The 21,756-nt window shown below is 42.8% G+C and overlaps 2 protein-coding genes across 3 annotated transcripts; one reads left to right on the top strand and one right to left on the bottom strand.

The window, feature by feature from the left end:
• Nucleotides 1–432: 432 nt before the first annotated feature.
• spats2 (spermatogenesis associated serine rich 2) lies at nt 433–16,445 on the bottom strand. The gene is made up of 14 exons (XM_053424493.1): nt 16,318–16,445; nt 13,085–13,354; nt 12,130–12,209; nt 11,346–11,454; nt 10,853–10,902; nt 10,377–10,599; nt 9,498–9,677; nt 9,240–9,375; nt 6,154–6,212; nt 4,221–4,330; nt 4,034–4,136; nt 3,719–3,870; nt 3,471–3,630; nt 433–3,317 (listed from the first exon to the last, which is right to left on the bottom strand). Exons 2-14 carry the CDS (start codon nt 13,107–13,109, stop codon nt 3,238–3,240), a joined length of 1,467 nt encoding a protein of 488 aa, XP_053280468.1. The 5' UTR covers nt 13,110–13,354; nt 16,318–16,445; the 3' UTR covers nt 433–3,237.
• Nucleotides 16,446–17,694: 1,249 nt separating this feature from the next.
• pym1 (PYM homolog 1, exon junction complex associated factor) lies at nt 17,695–20,223 on the top strand. Of its 2 annotated transcripts, none has more exons than XM_053424525.1 (3): nt 17,695–18,026; nt 18,891–18,984; nt 19,212–20,223. In XM_053424525.1, the coding sequence occupies exons 1-3, from the start codon at nt 17,975–17,977 to the stop codon at nt 19,690–19,692; spliced, it is 627 nt and encodes a 208-aa protein (XP_053280500.1). In that variant the 5' UTR covers nt 17,695–17,974; the 3' UTR covers nt 19,693–20,223. The 2 variants fall into 2 exon arrangements, with proteins under 2 accessions (XP_053280500.1, XP_053280501.1); XM_053424526.1 differs by having other exon boundaries at nt 17,697–18,005.
• Nucleotides 20,224–21,756: the final 1,533 nt, after the last annotated feature.

Here is a 21,756-nt window from a genome sequence, read left to right on the forward strand (position 1 = left end):
TGGACCTTTACAACAGAAATGTTCAAGATGAACTTCAGTTCTTCTTTTAGCTTTTCTGTCTCTCCTGTAATTGGCAGTATTTTCGGTACAATGACGCCCTCTACTGGCTGTTCAGGATCTTTCTTTTACCATAACGTGGAGACATCAAACCTCAGATTAACACACAGAGGAAACTACATTTAAATCCACTAGATCCAGATTTGTTGTTTGAAATCGGAGTCAGATGTTTTTCGCAAGAATTATTTCTCGGGAAATTTAAAAAAATCAAAAAGCCCAATCTCTCAATGCCTAAGTGAAAAAATATTCCTTGAAAGTTTATCAATTTATATTTAAAGTTCCACCGAGTTCAGTGGAAACCCATTGTGTACTTTTTGAGACCTTACTGACAAACAGACGAGTGAAACCACAACAAAAAACTCCAAACATACACGGTCAGTATTGCAAACGGTTTATTCGTAGTAAATGAAAAGTGTGCCATTCAGTGAGAAGGAGAGAGAGAGAGGGGGGGCGAGGGGGGGGGGGGGGACGGCTGATGTCTTTGGTCCATACTCTGGTGGAGGGGACGTCGATGGATCGGTGGGAGACGAGAAAAAGGCACTTGAGTTTATAGTTGTCTCAGAGAAATCGTCTGGAGGAGGACAAAGGCTCTACTGGAAGAATGAATGGACTAGATGTTTTAACCTCCATTATGCCTAATATGAATATCACATACAGAATGCCCTATGGGAGCACAAAATTATATAGCTACATATATGTATATACAGTAAGGAATCAGAAAGTAAAGCAGGAGGAGACAGAAAGGAGAAGTGTTGGAGCTTTACCCTTTGGAAATGTTTACAAGCAAAACAAAACAAAACGGCAGCAACTTTTTTCTTTTTTTTAAAAAAACGGGACGAGATTATTTCTTTGGCGATAAACTAATATTCCTACTGTTTTGGAATGTGAGAAAACGAAAAGTGGTCAAAGCGAGACGGACAAAAAACCCAGACGAGGAAACTAAAGCGTCTCTGATTGAACGGGTCCAGCAGATTCTCTGGAGTAGAAGCTGAACTGTCGGTCTGCAGAGGAACTGGTCCAGCTTCATTGTAGAATGTCCAACAACTTCAGTCAATAAAAGTCTCAGAAAGAACTTTAAAGGAGTTTAACTTCTCAGGAAATACACTTTTTCACCTTCTAACCGAGAGCTGGATCAACCGGAGCCGGCAAATCACTGGTTGACCTCCAGGTAGAAACTGAACTCAGCAGCTGAAATGATTAGTGGATTCATTTGTAGACAGAAAATATTCATCAGCATTTATTTTGATGATTGATTCCTCTTTAAATTTACTTGTTCCAGCTTCTGAAATGTGAATATTTGTTTCGTTTTTCACATGTCGACTTATGTGTTGATAATAAATCGATTGGTTTCACGTCCCTGTAGTGGAACAGATTCATCTGGCCTGAGGTTTAAAGCCATCTGAAAATAAACCATTAAACTGATTGTCGTCTCACACTTTAACTCCAGTTTCCTTCTGCCTCTTGAGACAGTCCTGGATGATCCAGAAGTTTATTCCTCCTTGTCCAGGAGTTCTCTTTTTATCGTCTCTAGATAACAAAGTAAAAAAAGCGTATTTCCCAATTTCCTTTAAGTCAAACTGTTACAGCACAAATTTACCGAAAGCCGCAAACAACTGAGAACTAATTTCTCCAAATTATACTCATGAACATAATCTCTCTTATTAAAAAACAAAAAACTTCCTATGATCAGAAAACCCGATTAACAAACACAAATCGGGAGAGAAAACTAAATTAATTCCTTTCAACAAAATAAAATAAAAATCGTTTTCTTTTCAAAACGTCCCTCTCGTCTTCAGAGCGTCGGCTCGAGGGAAGAAGACGCATGAAGGAAAATGCAGCTTTAACGTGAAGGAGAGTTTCCCTCGACAGGAAAATGCGATAACAGGTCGCGTCACAAACATCAGCACTGAGGTATTCACCAGCAGCAAAGAGATGAACCCTGTCCACAGCCCTGCAGCAACTTATCGGAAGCAATAGAACAAAACAAAAAAGAAGATCTTCGAAGTCGATAACAAACTTCTGATGCGACGAGAGATAAAGTGAGGATAGAAAAAGAGGAAGAGACGCTCTGGCAGGTTGCTCTCCGATTGGATCTACATGCGCCGTCTGTTAAAAGAGCCGTCGTGGAGCAGACACTGGTAAAAAAAAAAAAAGTGAGGTCGCTCTGTGAGCAAAGGCAAAGCACGTCAGAAAAATGCCATTTGTGTGCATTTAACAAAAAAATATTAACTATGAACAAACTGGATGAAAAGCCTCCTGGGACACGTGGAGGAGTATGAAACAGCATGTGGACAGATTCCTTTGTTATTAGCTTTTTAAACATTTGCAAGGTAACGAGCTAACATGAGCTTCCTGTTCTTTAAACTAAGATGAGCTAATTAGCTGCAGCTTCACACAAATGAGCTAATTTCTCAAGTTGTCAGGAACTTTTCCTTCGAGAGTTCACAGCGTTAACAAACTCCCTCAGGTTGGTAGCAGCCGTAAGAAAAGCTCTGGATTACAGTTTGATATGTTCTCCGGTATTTTGTCTTTTACCTTAAAGAGATTAACAATAGTGTGTAGTGTTGATCGCAGGTCTACTCTCCCGGACCCCTGTTCACGCTAGAACTACTTTTGCACTTCTACGACGAGTTCCACAGTGAAGCCTTTGAAATGTTTCTGGGAGACTAGGAAAAAAAAAAAAAAAGAAAAGGTGGAGGTGTAAATCAAAGAGCCGATGAACGCCGCCGCAGAAATAGACACAGTTCTACGAGCTCGACTTCAATGGAGCACAAATCGCTGCAGATGATCCTGTCGCTCTCTGGCAGGCGGCTCGGAAGCAAGAAGATGAAGAACAAGAGTCTGTCGATGGCTCCGCGATGAGATCTCTCCAACGGGCTAAAGATAGAAGCGGCTACCTAAACCAGGATGAGAGAAGAAGAGAGAAAGAAAGAGAGAAAGAGAGAGAGAGCGACAGCGAGAGAGCGTTTCAAGTTTGAAGGATGAGTGGACTGATGAAGAGCGGTGGCACTACAGCTCGACTGATGGAAGTATGTAAACTTGTGTTCTATTCTTCATTGAGAGGAGTTAGTATGGTGTGTGTGTGCGGGGTGTCGGGGATGGGGGGGGGGGCGTTACAGGGAGGAGAGTGCAAGGGTTAGTCGGGCGGGGGTGTTTGATCGGGACCAGGATTTCCAAATGTCAAGGGCAGTGCGTCCGCGGAGGCCTCTGTGGCAGCCCGTTGTGAGACGATGGGTCTGGGTTGTGGGAGGACGAGGAGGACTGGGGGGACTGGGGGGACTGGGAGGGATTGGAAGGATTAGAAGGACGGGAGGGATTGGAGGAATGGGAGGGTTGGGAAGGACGGGAGGGATTGGAAGGACGGGAGGGATTGGAGGAATGGGAGGGTTGGGAAGGACGGGAGGGATTGGAGGGATTGGACGGAGCCCTCGAGTTGGTGGCGCGCTGTGAAGGATGAGCTCCATCGCTCTGGTAGCGCTGGTTAGCTCGAGCAGCGTTCCTCTCCTGGTAAGAGCCGCCGTTGTACCGCTGGAACCCTTGACCCTGGAACGTGCGCCTGTTGCCCTGGAAAATCTGGAGGAGAATTAAAAAAGAAAATCAGTCGGCATCTAAAAAGGGATTCACGTCTCAAACAGGACATATCAGGACTCGTGTGGCCGACCTGTTTGTTTGGCGGGGGGCGGTGTTCACTGGGGGGGCTCTGGGTCTGGGTGGGAGGAGGAGGAGGAGTTTCCTGGAGACTCGGGCTGGCGACAGAAGAGGAGGTGGAGCTACAGCGGGACCGGGCTGAGTAACCTGTACGTGGATGATAAACTGGAACAGACACAACAAACCACTCGTTATACAACAAGAGACTGGTTTAAAGAAGCAGGATCGACTGGTTCAGTGTATTTCCAGCTCTAAATGTAGACGTGTGACATTAGAGATGCAACCGATCAGCTGGTTGGTGATGAAGGAGAGAAACCGGATTCTGTACCTGATCCGAACTCTGTGATGCTCGTCTTCAGCGGCTCCAGATCAAATGTAAATCTCACTGCTTTCCCGAGGTCCTCGTCGTATTTACGTTCACTCACAAAGTGCTGCAAAGACACAAAACACACCACAACTGTATCATATCAAGCGCTCGCAAAGATTCAGCAGGTACATGTGTTTTATGTTTTTACCTTGATGTCTGCGCGCAGCTCGGTCAGCTGCTCCTCGGACATGGACGCCGACTTGTCCGTCAGCCGTCGGAGCTGCTCGGCTTTCTTCTGCCGAGCGTTCAGAATCACCACTGGAGCACAGAGACAGAGAAATGATCTTTAACTGACGTCAAGCTCCTTTTTTCATTTGTTCTATGAAACAAACCAAAAACACTTTCAGCCTTTTTTCTATTTCTTCCTGTTTGACAAGAACTCCGACAGATTCTGTCCAATTAGGAGCAAGATCACAATGAAGCTGAAAGTTTTAGAAAATGTGGAATATCTGTCGCTTCTACATCTGCCAGCTGCAAAACTCTGTCTCCCTGAGAATCTCCTGCTGAAGTCTGGAACAATAAGATTATTCTGTTGATCAATTAATTCATAAAAAGGGAATTGACAGTTTCAGCTCTACTGGTTTTTCTCCAACAGTTGAAAACACCAAGATTCTCAGTTTGAGATAAATAAAAACGAACCCTCAGATCTGAGAAGCTGGAAGTTGAGACTTTGAGGCATTTATTCTTTAAAATTGACTTGAATTCATTATTATTATTAATTTTAATGTCAATCAACTAACGGGATAAGAAATGAACTGTTCCAGCCTTAACAGAAACATTCCTCTCAGTCCCAGTAAGACCAGTTTCCCTCTGAGTATTCAAGGCTATTCTGAAATGGGACGAACAAAGTACAGCTGACTCAGCGTCTATAGGTAAACACGGTTCGAAGATAAAACGCTTTTCACATCGAGATCCCACACGTCACACGTCACTGACACACAATCATTACACACTGAACACGTTTCTTCATGTTTGAAATGTTTTCCTTTCGCAAACAGACCTGACCTCTTTGACCCAGTGATCGTTTATCTATGTACAGTATCTATACAGTAAGTTCAAGGACTGTGTGTGTGTGTGTGTGTGTGTGTCTGAGTCTCATGGAAGCACAACACGTCTTGTCGCTGTGCTGCCTTCTGATCTGGAAGAGAAAACAACCCCCAGGAGAATCATGACGTCTTCTACAAAAACACGTCTCCATGTGTGATGCTGAACATCGGATCAACAAAGATTTTTTCCTGATCTTGTGGCTGAGCTGCAAATATGAGAAATGTCATCACATCAACCGCTTTTTATTCTCAAGCAACAATGTTCAGATGTTTTCTGGTTGCAACTTCTCAGATGCTGTGATTGTTTTTCTCTGTTTCACATTATAAATTCATCTTTTTTGGAAAAGACTTGAACAAAAAACCTTTTGGGAAAATACAGAGTTCGGCGCTGGGTCAGAAACACGTGGATACAGTTTGTGTCTCTGAAAGAATTGTGGGTATCAGCTGCGTCTTGGCTGTACTATGTCATAATAAATCTGTGTGTTTATCAGTGAAGTCTGCTCCTTCAGGACAGTCGAGGAGGTTGAGGAAACGCGTCAGTTTGAAGAAATGAAACACAGGGAGCAGATAAACGAAAGTTAACATTCTGAGGAAATCAGGCTTTTGTAACGTGGAAGCTTTCGGATTTCTTCTCTTTTCCTCTCGACTCCCCACACACCTTGCACAAAGACGCCATTGAGTCTCCCTCGACACCTGACACTATTCACTTTTTCCAGGCCTGGAACACACAACACTCGACACTGGGAGGACAGAAGCAGAGAGAATGGCCTACTTGTACAAGTATGCACTCCTGCTCTGTCATGTTACACACAAACACACACACAGACACACACACACACACACACACACAGCGGTATGCTCTAGGTATATCAAAACCCTCAGGGCTCCACTGCATGTTAGAAGAAACTGGGACTGGATTGAGGTCAGAGTTTCTTGGCCCTTGAGTCAGGTGAACACTTTATGTGAACAACACCAGTGGCTTCTGGGTGGTATGTGACAAGCTAAGGTCTAAATGCTGGAAAACACAGTACTTACTGGCATCTGCTTTCACTTTATCCATTTCTGAGAACAGAGTCACTTCTCTGTCCATTAAACTGGGGAAAAAGAAGGAGAAGAGGAGAAGAGGGTGAGTTTACTCTGTTGAAGAAAAAACACTATTGTGCTCGCTGACTTCACACAGAGATGACAGAGCAACTACAGTAACATGAAATAAACCAAGAGGCGGCTGCATATTCACTTTGAAGCAGCTGAACGTCTGATCCCAGTGAATGACAACAAAATACCACAACATAAATAATACAGTTGTGTAAAATATTTGATAACGTGAGAAGTGGTGGATGTCCTGATGCTCTCATACCCGATAATATCTGATTCTGTGTTTGTTTGCGGGTTTGAAAACCACAAAAAGTAAACAGAGCAGAAAGAAGCATTCATGTTTATATTCTATATTCAAGTTCTGTGTTTTCTTCTTATTTATAATGAAGTTTATGGTTAAAGTGTAAAATATAAAGCCTCAATTACATTTCTTTGTCATAAGTGTTTGAAAACGTAATCTTAGGAATCATTGTCAAATACCAGTTGATATATTGGTATTGGTTTGTCTCTCTAATCAAAAAATCCAGTTCAGTTTCCATTTCCCTTCTTGTATCTACGATGAACTGCTGATGTAACTGAGGCGGAACAAAACCTGGAGGGACAAAGTACATTTGAACAAACTGTTCCATTACTTCCTGCTCGTTTCAGATCCAAGTCCACTGTAATGTACCCTGTGGACTTTCTGACCACTGGAGCTGTGGAGCAACGTGGGGCCACAGTTTGCTTGTACTGTTCAGCAGCGGGGATCGAACACAGACGACACCGCGCAGGCACAGCTGCCGCTTTAACAATATCATGTGTTGGCAGTGGAAGAGACTTCCTGCAAGCGAACAGTGATGTAAATGAGGCAGGATTTGTTTTATTCATCACTCTGCTCTCCAGAGGGAACACTGTACATCCTGATGAGACTCAGTGAACTTTGTTTCCTGACTCCACAGACCTCAGCAGAACAAACAGCCTGTTGGATCCCATCAGAGTCTGAACGCAGATTTGAAGAGTTTAGACACTTTTCTGGATCATTTTCTAAAAAGACAATTTGGCTTTTTGGACACTAGGTTCACCTGCTGCCTCCTCTTTGGTATTAACATGGTTTTATTTGCGGTTGCCTGTTGAATCTTCTGCTACAGAACCAGAAAGCAGTTGGGAAACACATTCGCCCTGTCCCCCTTCAACAGGACTGAGCAGCACGTCTGTTGAAGCCTCGGACACATTCATGCGACTCCTGTGTTTCCTTTCACCTCCTCGCTTTTGTGATTTAACTACATGAATATGCAAAGTAACAGGAGTGTAAAAAGTGAAAAGGAAATGGCGGCAGGTTGTTTTTACACAACCGTCAAACGTGTCTATAATAGGAACAGATTGAAACCATGGACATCTTCAGACAACTTGATACTGACACAGCCCTGTGCTGCTCCTGAGGGGCAGTGGGTCAACACATTGTTCAACCTGCTGAGCTCTTTGCCGTCATGATCTCTGCCTTGCAGCACATGAAGCCTCTGAAAAGAAGATACCCACAACAGTATTTTGACAGCTGGCTGGATTCCAGTGGCGTGAATTAGGCTACACCCATGAAAACGTTGAATCTTTCATTTGATACTATAAGGCTGCTTGAGGGGGGTGCACGTAAAGCAAATACTGATGTCATCTACTCATTGTGTAGCTGACTCTCTGCTGTTTGTAGCTGAAATGTGATTTACTGAGACTTTCTGTTCATTTTCTGTGATAAGTGTGAATCTACTTCTGTTCCAATTCATCTCAAAGTGAGTCTGAGCCACAGACGCTCAGCAGGAGCATCATGGGAGCGTGAGGTGCTGAACACTAACAGAACAATCTGTCTTTTATACGTGTTAAACTGACAAAGTGCTCAGCTCGTACAGGCCAGTGGAGGAGAGGAGTTAAACCGATCTCCCATTCAGCTCAGAATATCGACTGGAAACCGCCGCATCGTGTTTCAGCTTTTCAGAGAGAAGAGTGAAGGAGTTCTTTATGAAAACTACAACACAACCCATCAACACTTCAGTAGATATATATATATATATAAAGGGATACATAAAATCATACTGCAGACCTCTTGGTATTAGTATACGGTAATACTAATATACCTGATACTCTCATTCTAACAAGGATTAACTCCAGTTCATCTTCAACCCAATACCATCAACTAGCCAGTGAGATACCCATCTGCTGCCACAGTTAGTAATACTTACAGCCAATGTAGAATTACTTTAATTATTTAGTACGAGTGATTTTATTATATCTTTCTGAATAAAGAAATCAATTCCATAACTACTTCATTAATGTAGAATATATCAATAGATAATACATAAAATATACATAAAATAATTCATCCACGGATTAAAGACCAACTCTGAGTAATGACCCAGGATGATAAAGTCTTTAGTTTTGTATTAATGTTTGAAATTTACAATATAGTCAGTCTTGTTTGTAGTTAGTCTTTATCAATGAGCCCATCCCACCAGAGGCAGAACATATAGAACAGTCATTTTTCCTATTATGCAATGTTCATCATCCAGGAGGCCAAAGGTAAGAAACTGCCCTTTGACTCACTGATGCTACAGAAAAATATAGAAAAATGCAGCCACGCCCACATCACTCGTGAAAAGCAACTTGAACCACGCAAAAATTTTTCTAAACAATAACTGTGGAGCAGGAAGAACTACTCTGGGCGTTGAACGTCCCTTTCAACAGTCAGCTGTTCCACGGCCGCTGAAGAACCATGAGGATCAGGCTAATAAGAATGTGACCCATTGAAATATAACAACGCCTTTTAGAACTCGTAAAGGAAGCCACAGAATCCTCACGGTGTCCATTGTCTCTACTGCTCTGTGACTCATGTTTTTAATTAGTTGGAATAAATGTCTGACTCAGAATAGCTACAATTGTCATCAGAAGCTGTTCAGGCTGAGAGGCAGGTTTGGTTGACACGCTCCTGAAGGAGCTTCTCGTTGCACTGGTCTCAGATCACCTCAGGATTCAGCTGCAGCTTGAGAAGAAGTGACACGTACCAGCTCTGGAGCTCGGCAAACGTCTGCTTCATCCTCTTGATGGACGAGTCCATCTCGTCCTTCACCACCATCCTGTAGCGAGTCAATGAGGCGGTGCATCGCTGCAGGTCCTTCACAGAGCGGTCGATGGTGGAAGCTGAGGGGGGGGGGGGGGGAGACGTTAGAGATGACTCACAGACACGTGATGTATTTTCTACCAAATTCTTACTACAAAGTAAATTTAGCAGAAAGATAATTCGAGAGTTATAGTTGTCTAACCGATCTTCTTGGCTCCTTGGGACCCTTGTTCATCAGTGATGGGTCCTAATGAGGAAGTGGGGGGATGTGAATTTGGGCCGGGCCGGCGCCGGGCCTTGTTGCCTCTGGGAGCCTGATGGTTTCGCCCTTCTTGGGGAGACACGGGACTCTCGGCTCTATCTTGACTTTCTGCCTCTGCACCTGTGAGAAGACGGAAAACAAAAGATGATTAGAAACTTCTCCTCAAACAAGTTTCAAGTCATCTTCCCTAAGATTCTCCTAAAAAAATGTAACATCAAATTGTGACTTCTCGTTTTGTTATGGGACTCACTGAAGACCATTTGGATATTTTTTATGACTTTTTACATTCACCAATTTGTCTTGGGCTGAACCTAATATGCATTTTCAAAATTCTGCTTAATATTTCCCAATTAATCCGATTAATCTATTAATAATAGTCTACAAAATGTCCCACAACACTAAAATAACTCCTGTGTAATTCTTTACAAGTTGACGTCTTCAGTTCAGTCTGACAACATTACAATGTCGCTGACCTTTGACCTATCGGATAATAAAGGCCATCACTTTAACACATAATCTTATAAGAGGTTTGTTTGAAGGTTTGTCATAAGTAGTTTATGGATTCCTGGGTTATGGCCAAAACCACGTTTTTTTGTACAGTACACAGGACCTTTGACCATCAGGTTCTGATCCCTGCACAAAAGAACGTCTGTACCAAATGTGGGGAAATTCCCTCGAAGTGTTCCTGAGGTATCATTTGCAGGAGAATGGGTCAAACGGACACAGCTGTCACCGGCATCAGCCACAAAAAAGACCTGAGCAGCTACTTGAGAATAAAACAGTAAAACTATCACATTTTGTCTGAAGAGCCATTATTACCAGTTGTTTCAGACGTGGCGGGTTCAGAGTCCAGCTCTGCTGCGTCGAGGGAGGCCGAGTCCAACTGTTCACTCAGAGAATCGAGTGACTCTCCGTCCACCACCGAGCCGTTGGCGTGAAACCCGTTCATCTCATCCTTTCCCTCCCCGGCCGACGGCGCCTCCGGGGGAGCGAGCTCGGCCGAGGCCTCGGGCTGAGGCTTGGGCTTCTTCTTCTTCTTGGGCTGGACAGGGAAATATCAGTGTCAGATTCCTTTGTTCACGTTCTCTTTGTTCCTTATCTGCTTCCTCATCGGCTCACTGACTTGAGCTTGTAGACATTTGAACCATAACATTGTTTGCGTTGCCAAATAAACAGTTTGAAATGAACAAGGACCACTTTGAACGTGACGCACTGTGAAGGCTAGTAACTACTGGCGACAGAAATGTGTGAATTAAACAAGTCAACATTGGAGATGTGGGCGTTCGGGCTCCTACCTTCTTCTTGCCGGTGACATTCCATTCTTTCAGGATCTCAACTGCGCTTCCTAAAGCAAAACGCAAACAAGGAAGACGAAGTTGCAAAGTGACATATAATAGATTTACAAGTCGATAATCTTATAAGTGGAATGCCCAGAGGTGGTGTTTAGACAATTACACACAATGAAAGTTAAACAAAGCAGCTTGACGTGCAGCGTGACGTCCAACCTTCCTGTTCTATTATTAAACCTGTCAAACCTAAAGGTATGTGTGTGTGTGTGTGTGACGCTCAGCTTCTGAATTCAAAGCATCGGAATGTGTGACAAGAAGTGTCCCGAAGGTGAAGCACAAGTTATGTGGGCAGCGTGTCGGAAAATGAAGTTAACTAACAACGTGTTACACAATCTGAGTATCTGTGGAAGTAGGCATTATGTAATACGAGCATATAAAAAGAAGCTTTGAGCTGCGATCACTTCCCGGCCTGCAGGTCAAGCTCGGACGTCTTCGTTACCTTCTATGAAAGCCTGCACAGCTTTGTCCACGCAGTTCTCGAAATGCTGCAACACCAGCACGATCTCATTGTTGCTTTTGTTGGGGACGACTGCTCTGACAGCGCTGATCTGTAAAAACCAACACAAAGGCACAAAGAGTAAGAGAAACCATTGTCAAGACCATAAATATTCCCAAGGTGACACAACATTTACTGTCAATTCACACCCAAGGTATTTACCACCCTAATTACGTTTAGCTACACGATACAGCACTTAAACCCCGAGTCTTGTTCATTCATTACAAATGTGTAAATACAAATGTCTTAAAGAGTATTATTCTAGCAAACACACTCACAGCTCCGGCGCAAATATTTAAAATTAACAACTGTGTGCGCACTTCACTGAGATACTACTTCTTTGCAATCAAAGACATAACATTACACAACAAAATCGAAATAGCCTGCGGCCATGACAATATTACACCACCACAGTAAAAACCAAAACCCTGTGGTGACACATTGACCGTAAATTGTTACATCATAGATTAGCAGCTTTAAGGAGGACAGGGTGACCGTCACAAGACTCCACAAGGAGCAAAATCATTTTTTTTCTTTTTACAAGTTATCTAAAGAGCCGAGCAACTGCACGTGTCAGCAACCTTTTCAGCTGATCTGTCAACTCCCATTGAGACATGAATAATCCAAGAGCCAACAAGAGCTCTAAGCCTTGTTTGCACAGTTTAATATTATAACTGCAGCTCTGACTGACAGGTGGAGAAAACTGCAGTCTCTCCTCGCTGCTCACCTTCTCCTTCATTCTCTCCGCCGTGCCTCCCTGGGACATGACCATCTTCGAGCGCGTGTCGAACACCACCCCAGAAGTATCTGGAAAAACAAATTATAAACGCTTATCTCCATTTTCTGTTCGGGCGAGGAATTTCATTTGCAAAACCACTTCGGACAATCATTTGCAAGACAAAACAACCTCCAAACACCTTCAAGGATTTTCTGAGAGAGAGTCAAGTTTATCCAGATGAACAAGAAGAAAACCCACAGACTGGTCTTTAATAAATAGGAAACAGATTAGATTTGTTGCCTTTGGATGTAATTTGAATTCAACAAACAATCACTGTGGCCTGGAGGTGGAGGGAACACTTCCTAAAAGGTTTTCAAGCACAGCAACGTTAGCTTCTTGCAAAAGCAGCGAGCAGTTGTGGAAAAACAAAGAAACAAAAAGAAACTCGGCACATCTGTGCGAGAAGAGTCTGGAATCTGCATCTCATTTCAATGATTCATATCCACTGAAGTTCTCCAGGAAGACATTCTCAAGAGGAACAAACCTCAGGGCTCCTTCCACCACAACTGGGCCGTTGGAGAAACAGCTGAGTGAGAAGAGTCAGGGCAAACTCCACAGCTAATCTACGGCCATTTATAGATGACACAGAAATAAAAAAACACTGCTGAACCCTTGTAAAGGTGGTTTTCTCCCTGCGTGTGGAAGTGGGTTAGAGTCACTGTGAATGTCCACAGCTCATATTTGTTTTGCTGCCTCTTACGCCACAGTCAGAAATCTGGGACTACTCCTTTATGTGACGACAGACATGTGCACATTCACTTGCTAAATAAATTGTTCATTGGAAGTTCTTACACTAAATGCAGCAGACATAAAAAAACTGAAAATACAAAGTCTCAGTTTGCTTTACTACAATAAATGAACACAAAACATTAAATACAGATTTTTTAATAAGACAAGTACGTACCCTTCTGGCTGTTTTTCTTTGCCATGTTGTAACAAAGACGTATGTGAGAGAGATGCTTGGTTTTAACTTTCGTCCAGAATGTAAGATAACTGTTCAAGTGTGTTTAAGCTGCTGCTCAGACGAAGACTCCACGTGTGGCAACTTTCTCCTCGAGGGTTTCTCCGTTGAGACGCCAGCAGGGGGGGGTCACAACTGGCAGCAGGTCCAGATCAGTCCTCCACCATTAAGAAGAAAACTGTGGTTCTCTTTTTGCTTCTTCACCAGATTGATCTGCACCGAGGGGTTAAATTGAGAAAAGAAGAACTGGCGGTCAAAAATAGTTTCATGTTAACTTCTCCAACAAGTTGTGTGAAGCAAAAAAAAAACACAGAAACTAAACCTCGAGTTCTGCAATATGTGAAAATGTGACTGTTAATAAAGAAGAGAAAGAGCCATTATAGAATATGAATGAAAACCAGTTTTCAATAAATGATTGTCGGCCTGGCGGAGCATTCGCGGAGAAATCTGCAGTTAATATTTCCCTTGGCAGGACCGATGAATTTAGTTTGGGGGGGGGGAAGTTAGTTGGGCTATAGAGCAACACATCTTTGAAGGGTATTTCCCTTTTCTCTGCAGGAGTGACGGGTGCTAATATCCTGAGGGCAACACAGAATACTTATGTGTGACAGGAACAATTACAACTGTAAATCTAAATATTTGACAAATCGGGGATGATCAAAGATTACCACAAATATTTTGGATTTTCCAGCAGCACAACCGATGCCACAGATGAGCGAGGAATTGTCCCGGCATTATAAATGAGAAACACATATCTTTGACCCTGTGCCTTTGGACTCGCTGTAACCCTGACACGTGGTTTTATCCTATGCACAATCCATTTGTCTATTTGTGGAAATGAAACGTTGAAGTAGCTATTGAGGAAGCTGACGGGTCTGACAGTCACACCATGCATAAAGGAGTTTATTAAAACACTATAATGCACATGTTGAGACAAAGTTTTTTATTTGTCATTAGGAAAAGAACTCCTTAAAACAGCGGCTTTAGTTTTAAAAGGGATACGTGGGACGAGCAGTAAGCACTGGTCAGAGGTCAGTGATGTGAGCAGGAGCCTGAGACCTGCAGGGCTCTCTACCTGAAAACCAGTAGCTTCAAATTAATTTCAATTTTGACGGGAAGCCAGCGGAAGAATAATAAGATGTCAGAAGACCTGTGGGACCTTGACAACAGTCCCGAGTTCTTCTTGGGACACGTGACGGTCCAGAGACGATTTATTACGGCAGGTGAGAAGAGTTGTGGTCGTCTGAAGGGGATGAGGTGAAGGTATGAATGATAATCTGTACGGCCTCTACTCTCCAAATAAAACCTGCCTGTTCTGAAATGCAAATAATCCCTGTGATCAAAAAGGTATTTTGATATTTTAATGCTTTGTAATTAGTAAAACTAACAATTGCACGTCTCTATAACAACCTTGTGTGTTTTGCAAACAATGCCATCAACACTGTGCCGGCACGTCAGACACTCAAACATCCCTGTCTGCTCTATTCAGATCTTTAAAAAGAAAGAAATGCCTGAGCAAGGAGTTCAGTAATCTGTCTTTTTATGGCCCAGCTGTTTCCTTCTGGAGGATTTCACTTTCGGACCCTGCTTCTCTAGAAAAGGAAACTTAGAAGTTGTGTAAACCCACGCCCTGCTGATTAGGACTTCACATGTCACAGAGTCCTGCTGGCACCACACCTTCACACACACACACACACACACACACCTTCACACACACACACACACACACCTTCACACACACACACACACACGTCAGAGTCACAAATGCACAGTCAACAAATGACACTGCAGCAGCCAGTCACGCAAACACTGACAATCGTAGTGTTTATCAAGAGGGAAGGTGCTCGAGTCTTCAAGAGAGCCAGGTGCACAAGCTGAGTGGGTTTAGAAGTGGAGACGTTGACCAATTGAGACAAGGAGGATGCGAGTGACGCATTTCAACTTAGAGATGTAGATGGACGAGCCCCACGCAGACAAACGCACAACTGCAGATGAACTGTTGCTTTCGGTTTCCAGGGTAAAGGCGTGAAACCGAGGGGCGGTCGAGCGGTTTCAGTGAAAGCTCCACATCGACCGACCCAGTGGAAGAGCCTTCCACTGGGAACAATTTACCTCATTGTCCACTTTTAAATCTTGTTTAATGAGTAATTTGTATAATATGGCTTTTAACTTGATTTCTTGTGTCTTCGTGTGTCGTTTTTCTCTCATGTTTGTGAAGCACTTTCTAAATTTGTGCTTGAAAAGTGCTATATAAATAAAGTTGTATTATTATTGCAGAAAAAAGCTTTTAACTGAGATTAAACTGGGAATATTCTCTCATCCCGACTGGAAAACCAGTTCATCTCCTGATGGAGAAGAACCCCTTTGTGCTCAAATGCACTTGATGCATTTCTAAATCTGGGTTTTAAATACTTCATATGTTTTAACATGTTTTAATTAAAGCAGGTAGACGGATAATCAGATGGAGATTCCTGCAGCAGCATGAAGACAGTCACACAGCTTCTCTACCTACGCCCCTGCAGCTGCATCACTCACACCAGCCTCCAGATGTTCCTGCAACACGTCTGCATATAATACACACACACACACACATGCATGTCAGGACAACACACTTTCTTCTTACCCCCTCAAATCTCAGAAATACACAACCGTTGCTTGATCTCTTGCAGCGTTCTGCACAATTTCAGAGGCAACTTCGCGTCGCTCACTCGGGAAGAGAATTAGCATCACACGCGGTGAAATGCGTGAAAACTTCCCTCTTGACAACATATTGTGTGTGAATAGTTCATTTGTGTGTTTCCTCCCTGCGTCACTTCAGAGCTGTTTTGTATTTTTTGTTGGGGGGGGTGGTTCGAGTCCCCCCCCGGCGGCGGCGGCGGACGCTAGCTTGCTAATATCACCGAGCGTCGCTGCGTCGCACTGATGAGCAGCGGGCGATGAGAACAGAACCAACATCCCCATGAACCGGGATTCAACGCAAATTCAGAAAGACGCTATTTGTATTTTGTTTTGTTTGGTTGAGCCCCAGCTAGCACGCAGCTAACAGAGCGCTTCACATCCAACCCTCTGCTGTCATGCTAACATCCCCCAGCTCCTGGGGTTAAATCACGTAAAAAAAAACAGCACGCAGGGTGTTGGTTCGGTGCCTGCGGAGGTAAAGAGGATGGAACACGTACTTGTCTTGGGCCGGAGAAGTGATCCGCAGCTCGGGGACGCGGCGCAGCTCCTGTCGTCGGTCGATCTGGAACCGAGACTCTGCTGCTGGCGAGGTTTTCTGCCAACAGACTCCCCCCGGGTTGCCAGGTTGGACTCGACCAATCCTCCAACCCCCGTCTCCTCCTCCGCCCACCTCCGCTTTAAAGGGAGAGTTCACCCCTTATGGAGGTGGGTGGGGACCAAACTCTTCTTCTGGAGTCTCAGATCTGATACAATTGAAGTAAATGGTGCATGAGGCACATAGAGCATTTCAAGACAATAAGTCAACACAAGAGAGAAAACGACAATGATCCGAGGACGGTTAAAACTGTGTAGTGTCTATTTCCATGGCCCAGAATAAATCAACAGACCAGAGAGTGTGCTTCTTTTATTTATCACGACTTGATCCTGTAAAAATGAGATAGTGAAATAACCGTTCAGATATCTTTAAGCTGGAGCTCAAATGAAAACTAACTTTCAACTGGCTGCAGGAACGGAACGACAGGGTCTAGTTCAGTCTTCCACCATTCAGAAGAAAATTGTGGTTCTCTTTTTTTTGTTTCTTCAAAAAAATCAAGGGGTAAATTCAGAAAAGAAGAACTAGTGATCAGAAATTGTAACATGTCAACTTCTCCAATGTAGAAATATACAATATAAAGAAACACAGATATTAAACCCTTGATTCCTGCAAGATCTGAAAATGTGACTTTAAATTAACGAATCCTCCACTTATTGAAGTCAACTGACCAGAGTGAGTTGCTTTTATTTATCAAAGACCATTGTAAAAATAAGATTGTCATAGCACAGAGTCACAGTAACCTGCATTGAGGTTCGCTAGACATAGACTGAAATAGGAATTGAAACACATATTTTCACACGTACACACAAACAGATATAAATAATGTCCTGCTATGAATGAACACAGTTCCACGTACAAGTCTCTGCTTTGTTCAATTGTCGTGTTGCTGCTCGTACTTTTCACAAACACCCCTTTACGTCGAAATAAAGGAAAATCTTTATCATTTTCAAATTAGCTGCATTCATCAGTTTACTAGTTAACATAACAATATTATCTAGTTTTTTAACTGTTTTGTTTTACTCATTTCATACATGTATTTTAAATACCTTCAATTTGATGCATTTTGATGCTTATCCCCCTGTACTTTTATTTTTAGCAAAAATCTAAAATCATTTAAATGAATTTTCCTGGCAGATTAAGTAATTTAAGTTATTGTTGTTACTTTTAATAGAGACAATCTTTTTATTCTTGTTCTTAATCTGCATCTAGTTTCGTTTTGTTATTGTGTTTTTAAAAAATCTGCCAAAGCTCCAAACCTGGCAACCCAAGATCCACGTCGTCATTTCCGAAGTTGAAGAAAAGGGTTCGCTGGGTTTAACCACCTGTACCCTCCGCTTAATACACTCACATTTCAGCGGTCGTTGTCTGTCGTCCCCTCCCGCTGCCCTCGCTCTGAATCCCCGCATGCGGACTCTGCTATGACCGCAGTCGCATGGAGGGAGGACACATCTTTTAACCGCAAACATCTAAAAACCACCGTAGTTCGTGTCCGCGCGGGGTCCAAGTGACGTTTGAAGACACCGTCCGACTGAGGGGAGCGGGGAGCGAGCTACAGCAAAATGGCAACTCCGTATGCGACGGACGATTCCGGTGAGGAGGCTGCACGTGCCGGTACCTTGTCTCCATGAAAAACTCAAACATCTGGAGCGAACACACAACAACACAAACATCTGGAGTGAACACAGGAGACCCACCGCAGAGCCACAGTCCGGAGATCCGCAGCTAGCTTAGCATGCTAACCGTAGCCGGGACGCTTTTCCTCCCCCTGTAGCTTAGCTTGTGGCTAACGCGCGCCTGCAGATTTGGAATAGAGCAAAAATAAATAAAATATGAAAAGACTTCTAAAAGGAAACAGGTTTTATTTGTGCAGCTTCCTTGCAAAAACAGTTTGAAATCGCCACGTTAGCTTCCTGTGTAACGTTAGCTGCGGTGGTTAGCCTGCTGCTAACGTCAATTAGCTTCTTCTGCTGCCACTGTTGTGATCCGAAGCATCAAATCAACCAGCGTGAGGTTTTACTCACTGACACACTCAGTTATTTTGTGTTTATTATGATTAAAAGTTTGTTTTGCATTTGTCTTGGTTGAGATAACTTTATTTACATCAGCCTACATGTGGTTCAATCACGTTACATGCTGATCACTGAGGTTATTGATCAGGTATTTAAGATTCGTATGTGGATCATAACACAAAACTCCCATCATACGGTTTCCCTGATCACATGTGAATAAGAATAATAACAATCTGATCAGTATTGTATTAACATCATAGTAATAGATGATACTAATTCTTGATATAATCACGTATGCCAGAAAAAAAGAGAAAAGAGGATTTATAGTTTCAATGTCACATGTGTTATAAAAGTACAATAAGGCGACTTGAAGGATTCACCCCACAGTTAACCAAATATATTAAAAGTCCTCAAAGTATTCAGGTCTGTTCATGTAAATATATTAATGCTGTACCTGTTCCCTCAGGGAAATTTATAGTTTCCACTCAGAGACCTGATGGAACGTGGAGGAAGCCGAGGCGGGTGAGGGATGGTTATGTCCCCCAGGAGGAAGTACCAGTGTAAGTGCATTTCTTCTTTTTGTTGTACACAGTGAATTATTAATCATAACCTTAATGATAAGATAAGAAGATTGATTAATTAAAAAGACACAGACAGATTAATCACCATTTGTATTGAAACAAGCAGGAATCTCTGATCGATTAGAAATGTCCAGTGTTCTTTACAAATGATTAATACACTTTGCATGAAGTGATCCTCACTCAGTTTTTGTCTTTTGCTGATTTAGCTACGAAAACAAGTATGTGAAGTTTTTCAAGGGCAAACCCGACCTGCCGCCTGGTATGAGCCCTTCCGAGGCGGATCCACAGAACCAGCAGAAGAACCCCGGTGGTGCAGACGGCGACGGAGCCAATCTCTCAAAGACGGCCAAACGCAACATGAAGCGCAAGGAAAAACGAAAACAGCAGCAGCCGGACGGGGACGTGGACGTGGAGTCGGTGAGCGATGCTGTGGAGAATGTTTCCATTTCAGACGGTGGCAAGTCTTCCAAAAAGGCGCCGGCTTCGGTCTCACCTGCCGACGATTCTTCAGCAGCAGAAAAGGTCAAGAAGATCAAAAACCTGAAGAAGAAGCTGCGTCAGGGCGAGGACCTGCAACAGAAAGTGGACTCGGGGGAAATAGAGCAACCGACAAAGGATCAGTTGGAAAAGCTGGCTCGGCTGGAGGCCTTACGCGAGGAGTTAGTGCAGCTCGAGCGTGACTCTTGAAGCAATAAAGGACAGAAGAGTGCGACTGGACAGACAAACTACACACTGACACACAGGGGAAGGGACCTCTGCAGCTCTGTGATGAAAGTTTCCATGTAACATATTCTACCTGTTTGATATTCACCATGAACTTTGAGATTACACAGTTTCAGCTCCCTGCAGAGAGCGACACACTCCGAACTGACGAGCCTGTTTTCTAGATTTCAAATCTCCGAAACAACATCACCACTCCTGCTCGTATACTTGTATTGTTACAAGTGCAGTACTGTGTAACTGATCAGCTATAAACATCTTTTTAAGACCTCATTGTAAATTGTTCTGTGCATGTCTGTCTTTTACATGTCGTACCTTTCACAGCATCAGGTGTCGCGTAAACAGAAAAACAGAAAACAAATCATTTTTTGAGAGGATTTCGTTTGTTGACCTTTCTGCTTTAATATTTTTGTCGATGACCGTATGGCCTCATGTTGTGCCACTAATGTAAAGTCTATACAGTCATTACACTAATTAAAGTTACATGCTGCGTCAAAACCTTTATCTCTTAATGCATTTCCGTTTTAGAATTCCATGTATACTGAGGATTTGCTAGTTTACAACTGTACCTTGGGGTCCTGGGATATTTTGGAAAGAGGTTACACACTTATGTGATGAGGCTGATGGAGTTTGTTTTATGCTCTGACTACAAATCCCATGAAAAGACCAAAACCAGCAATGATTTGATCCACTTATAGATATTGTCTGTGGAGCCTGATGAAGCTTGTTCCTCTGCACCACTGACTGTTATTAAAAAACACACCAGTGACCCACTGTTATCATCACAATGAGCCTTTAGAATGATGAACAGACTCTGAACTGCTCCTATAAGTTCTCACTACAGCACCAAACATGTATTCATCCATTACTGAGAGTAGTATTTGTTAGGGATTACTTTGCGTGCAGTTATTTTAGGAAAATACTGATCCTATTCAATTCTAATGAGTTTTTTTAAAATATAAGATCAGAAAAATTCATTAGAACTGAATGGATAGTAAGAAGTAGAACAGGTACTTTCTTGCCCTCAGTGAGGCCTGTCAGGTTCATTTTTAAAGCAGCACTCCAGCATATTAGTCTTGTGTTTTTATAAAGTTTGGGAACTTGAAAGAAACTGATACAAATAGAACAGTTCAAATGGAACTATTCAATTAGCAGCATTAGGCTGAGATATTCTTGTATTTAGTCTGTTGTGGAGTTTATACCCTCAACACACTAGATCCTATATTTCCCATAAAGCAGTTTTTCCTGGCCTGGTAAACTCAACTTAATCTCTACACTGGTTGTAACAAAGAAGTTTCCTTTTAACTAATACTGTGTCTTTATTTGATGCTACATACTAATTGTACACAATGTATGTTTTACACCTGCAGTCTAGACATATGAAGTCAACACACTTTTTTTTTACAAAGATTCATAAAACACATGTAGACAGATGTCAAACTGTGACTTCAAAAATAAACAAAGTGTTTTTTTTTTAATAATTATTTTCTTTAATCAAGCTATCATAGCATTGTATATAAAACACCATATCTGCTTATTAGTGTGAAGTATAGATGCTTTTATTCTGTAGGCATCCTCAGGTTGGGACTGCACCTGAGAGGCAGAACCGAGGAAACACTTGAAGGATGACCTCTACTGGTGAAGATCAGGAACTGTCCAGTGCATCTGACCTTAAAATACTTGATAAATTCAGCAGCTGTAATTGTTTAAGTCGTGTGTGAGCATTCACCCTCACATTCCCCGAGCTGTGGTCCACAGTGTTGAAGCAGGGAAGGAGGCGTCGTCCGTCTCCATTCATAAGACGATGGCAGGCGATGTTTACACGAGGGCGTTATTGTCTCTCCATGAATGGGCCTCTGCATTTTGAACAATATAATTAGCTGTGGTGTCAAGGAGGAGGAGAAGTGTGGTGAGTTGTTTTCTTCTCAGAGCTGCATCCACACACCAAAGAATTCACGTCCAACATCTTTCCCATTAATCACAATTGAGCAACAGCAGCAGCTTTTTCTAAGTCACAAGGTTGGAAAATAA

Source organism: Pleuronectes platessa, chromosome 6 (genome assembly GCF_947347685.1).
Source record: "Pleuronectes platessa chromosome 6, fPlePla1.1, whole genome shotgun sequence".
Lineage (NCBI taxonomy): Eukaryota > Metazoa > Chordata > Actinopteri > Pleuronectiformes > Pleuronectidae > Pleuronectes > Pleuronectes platessa.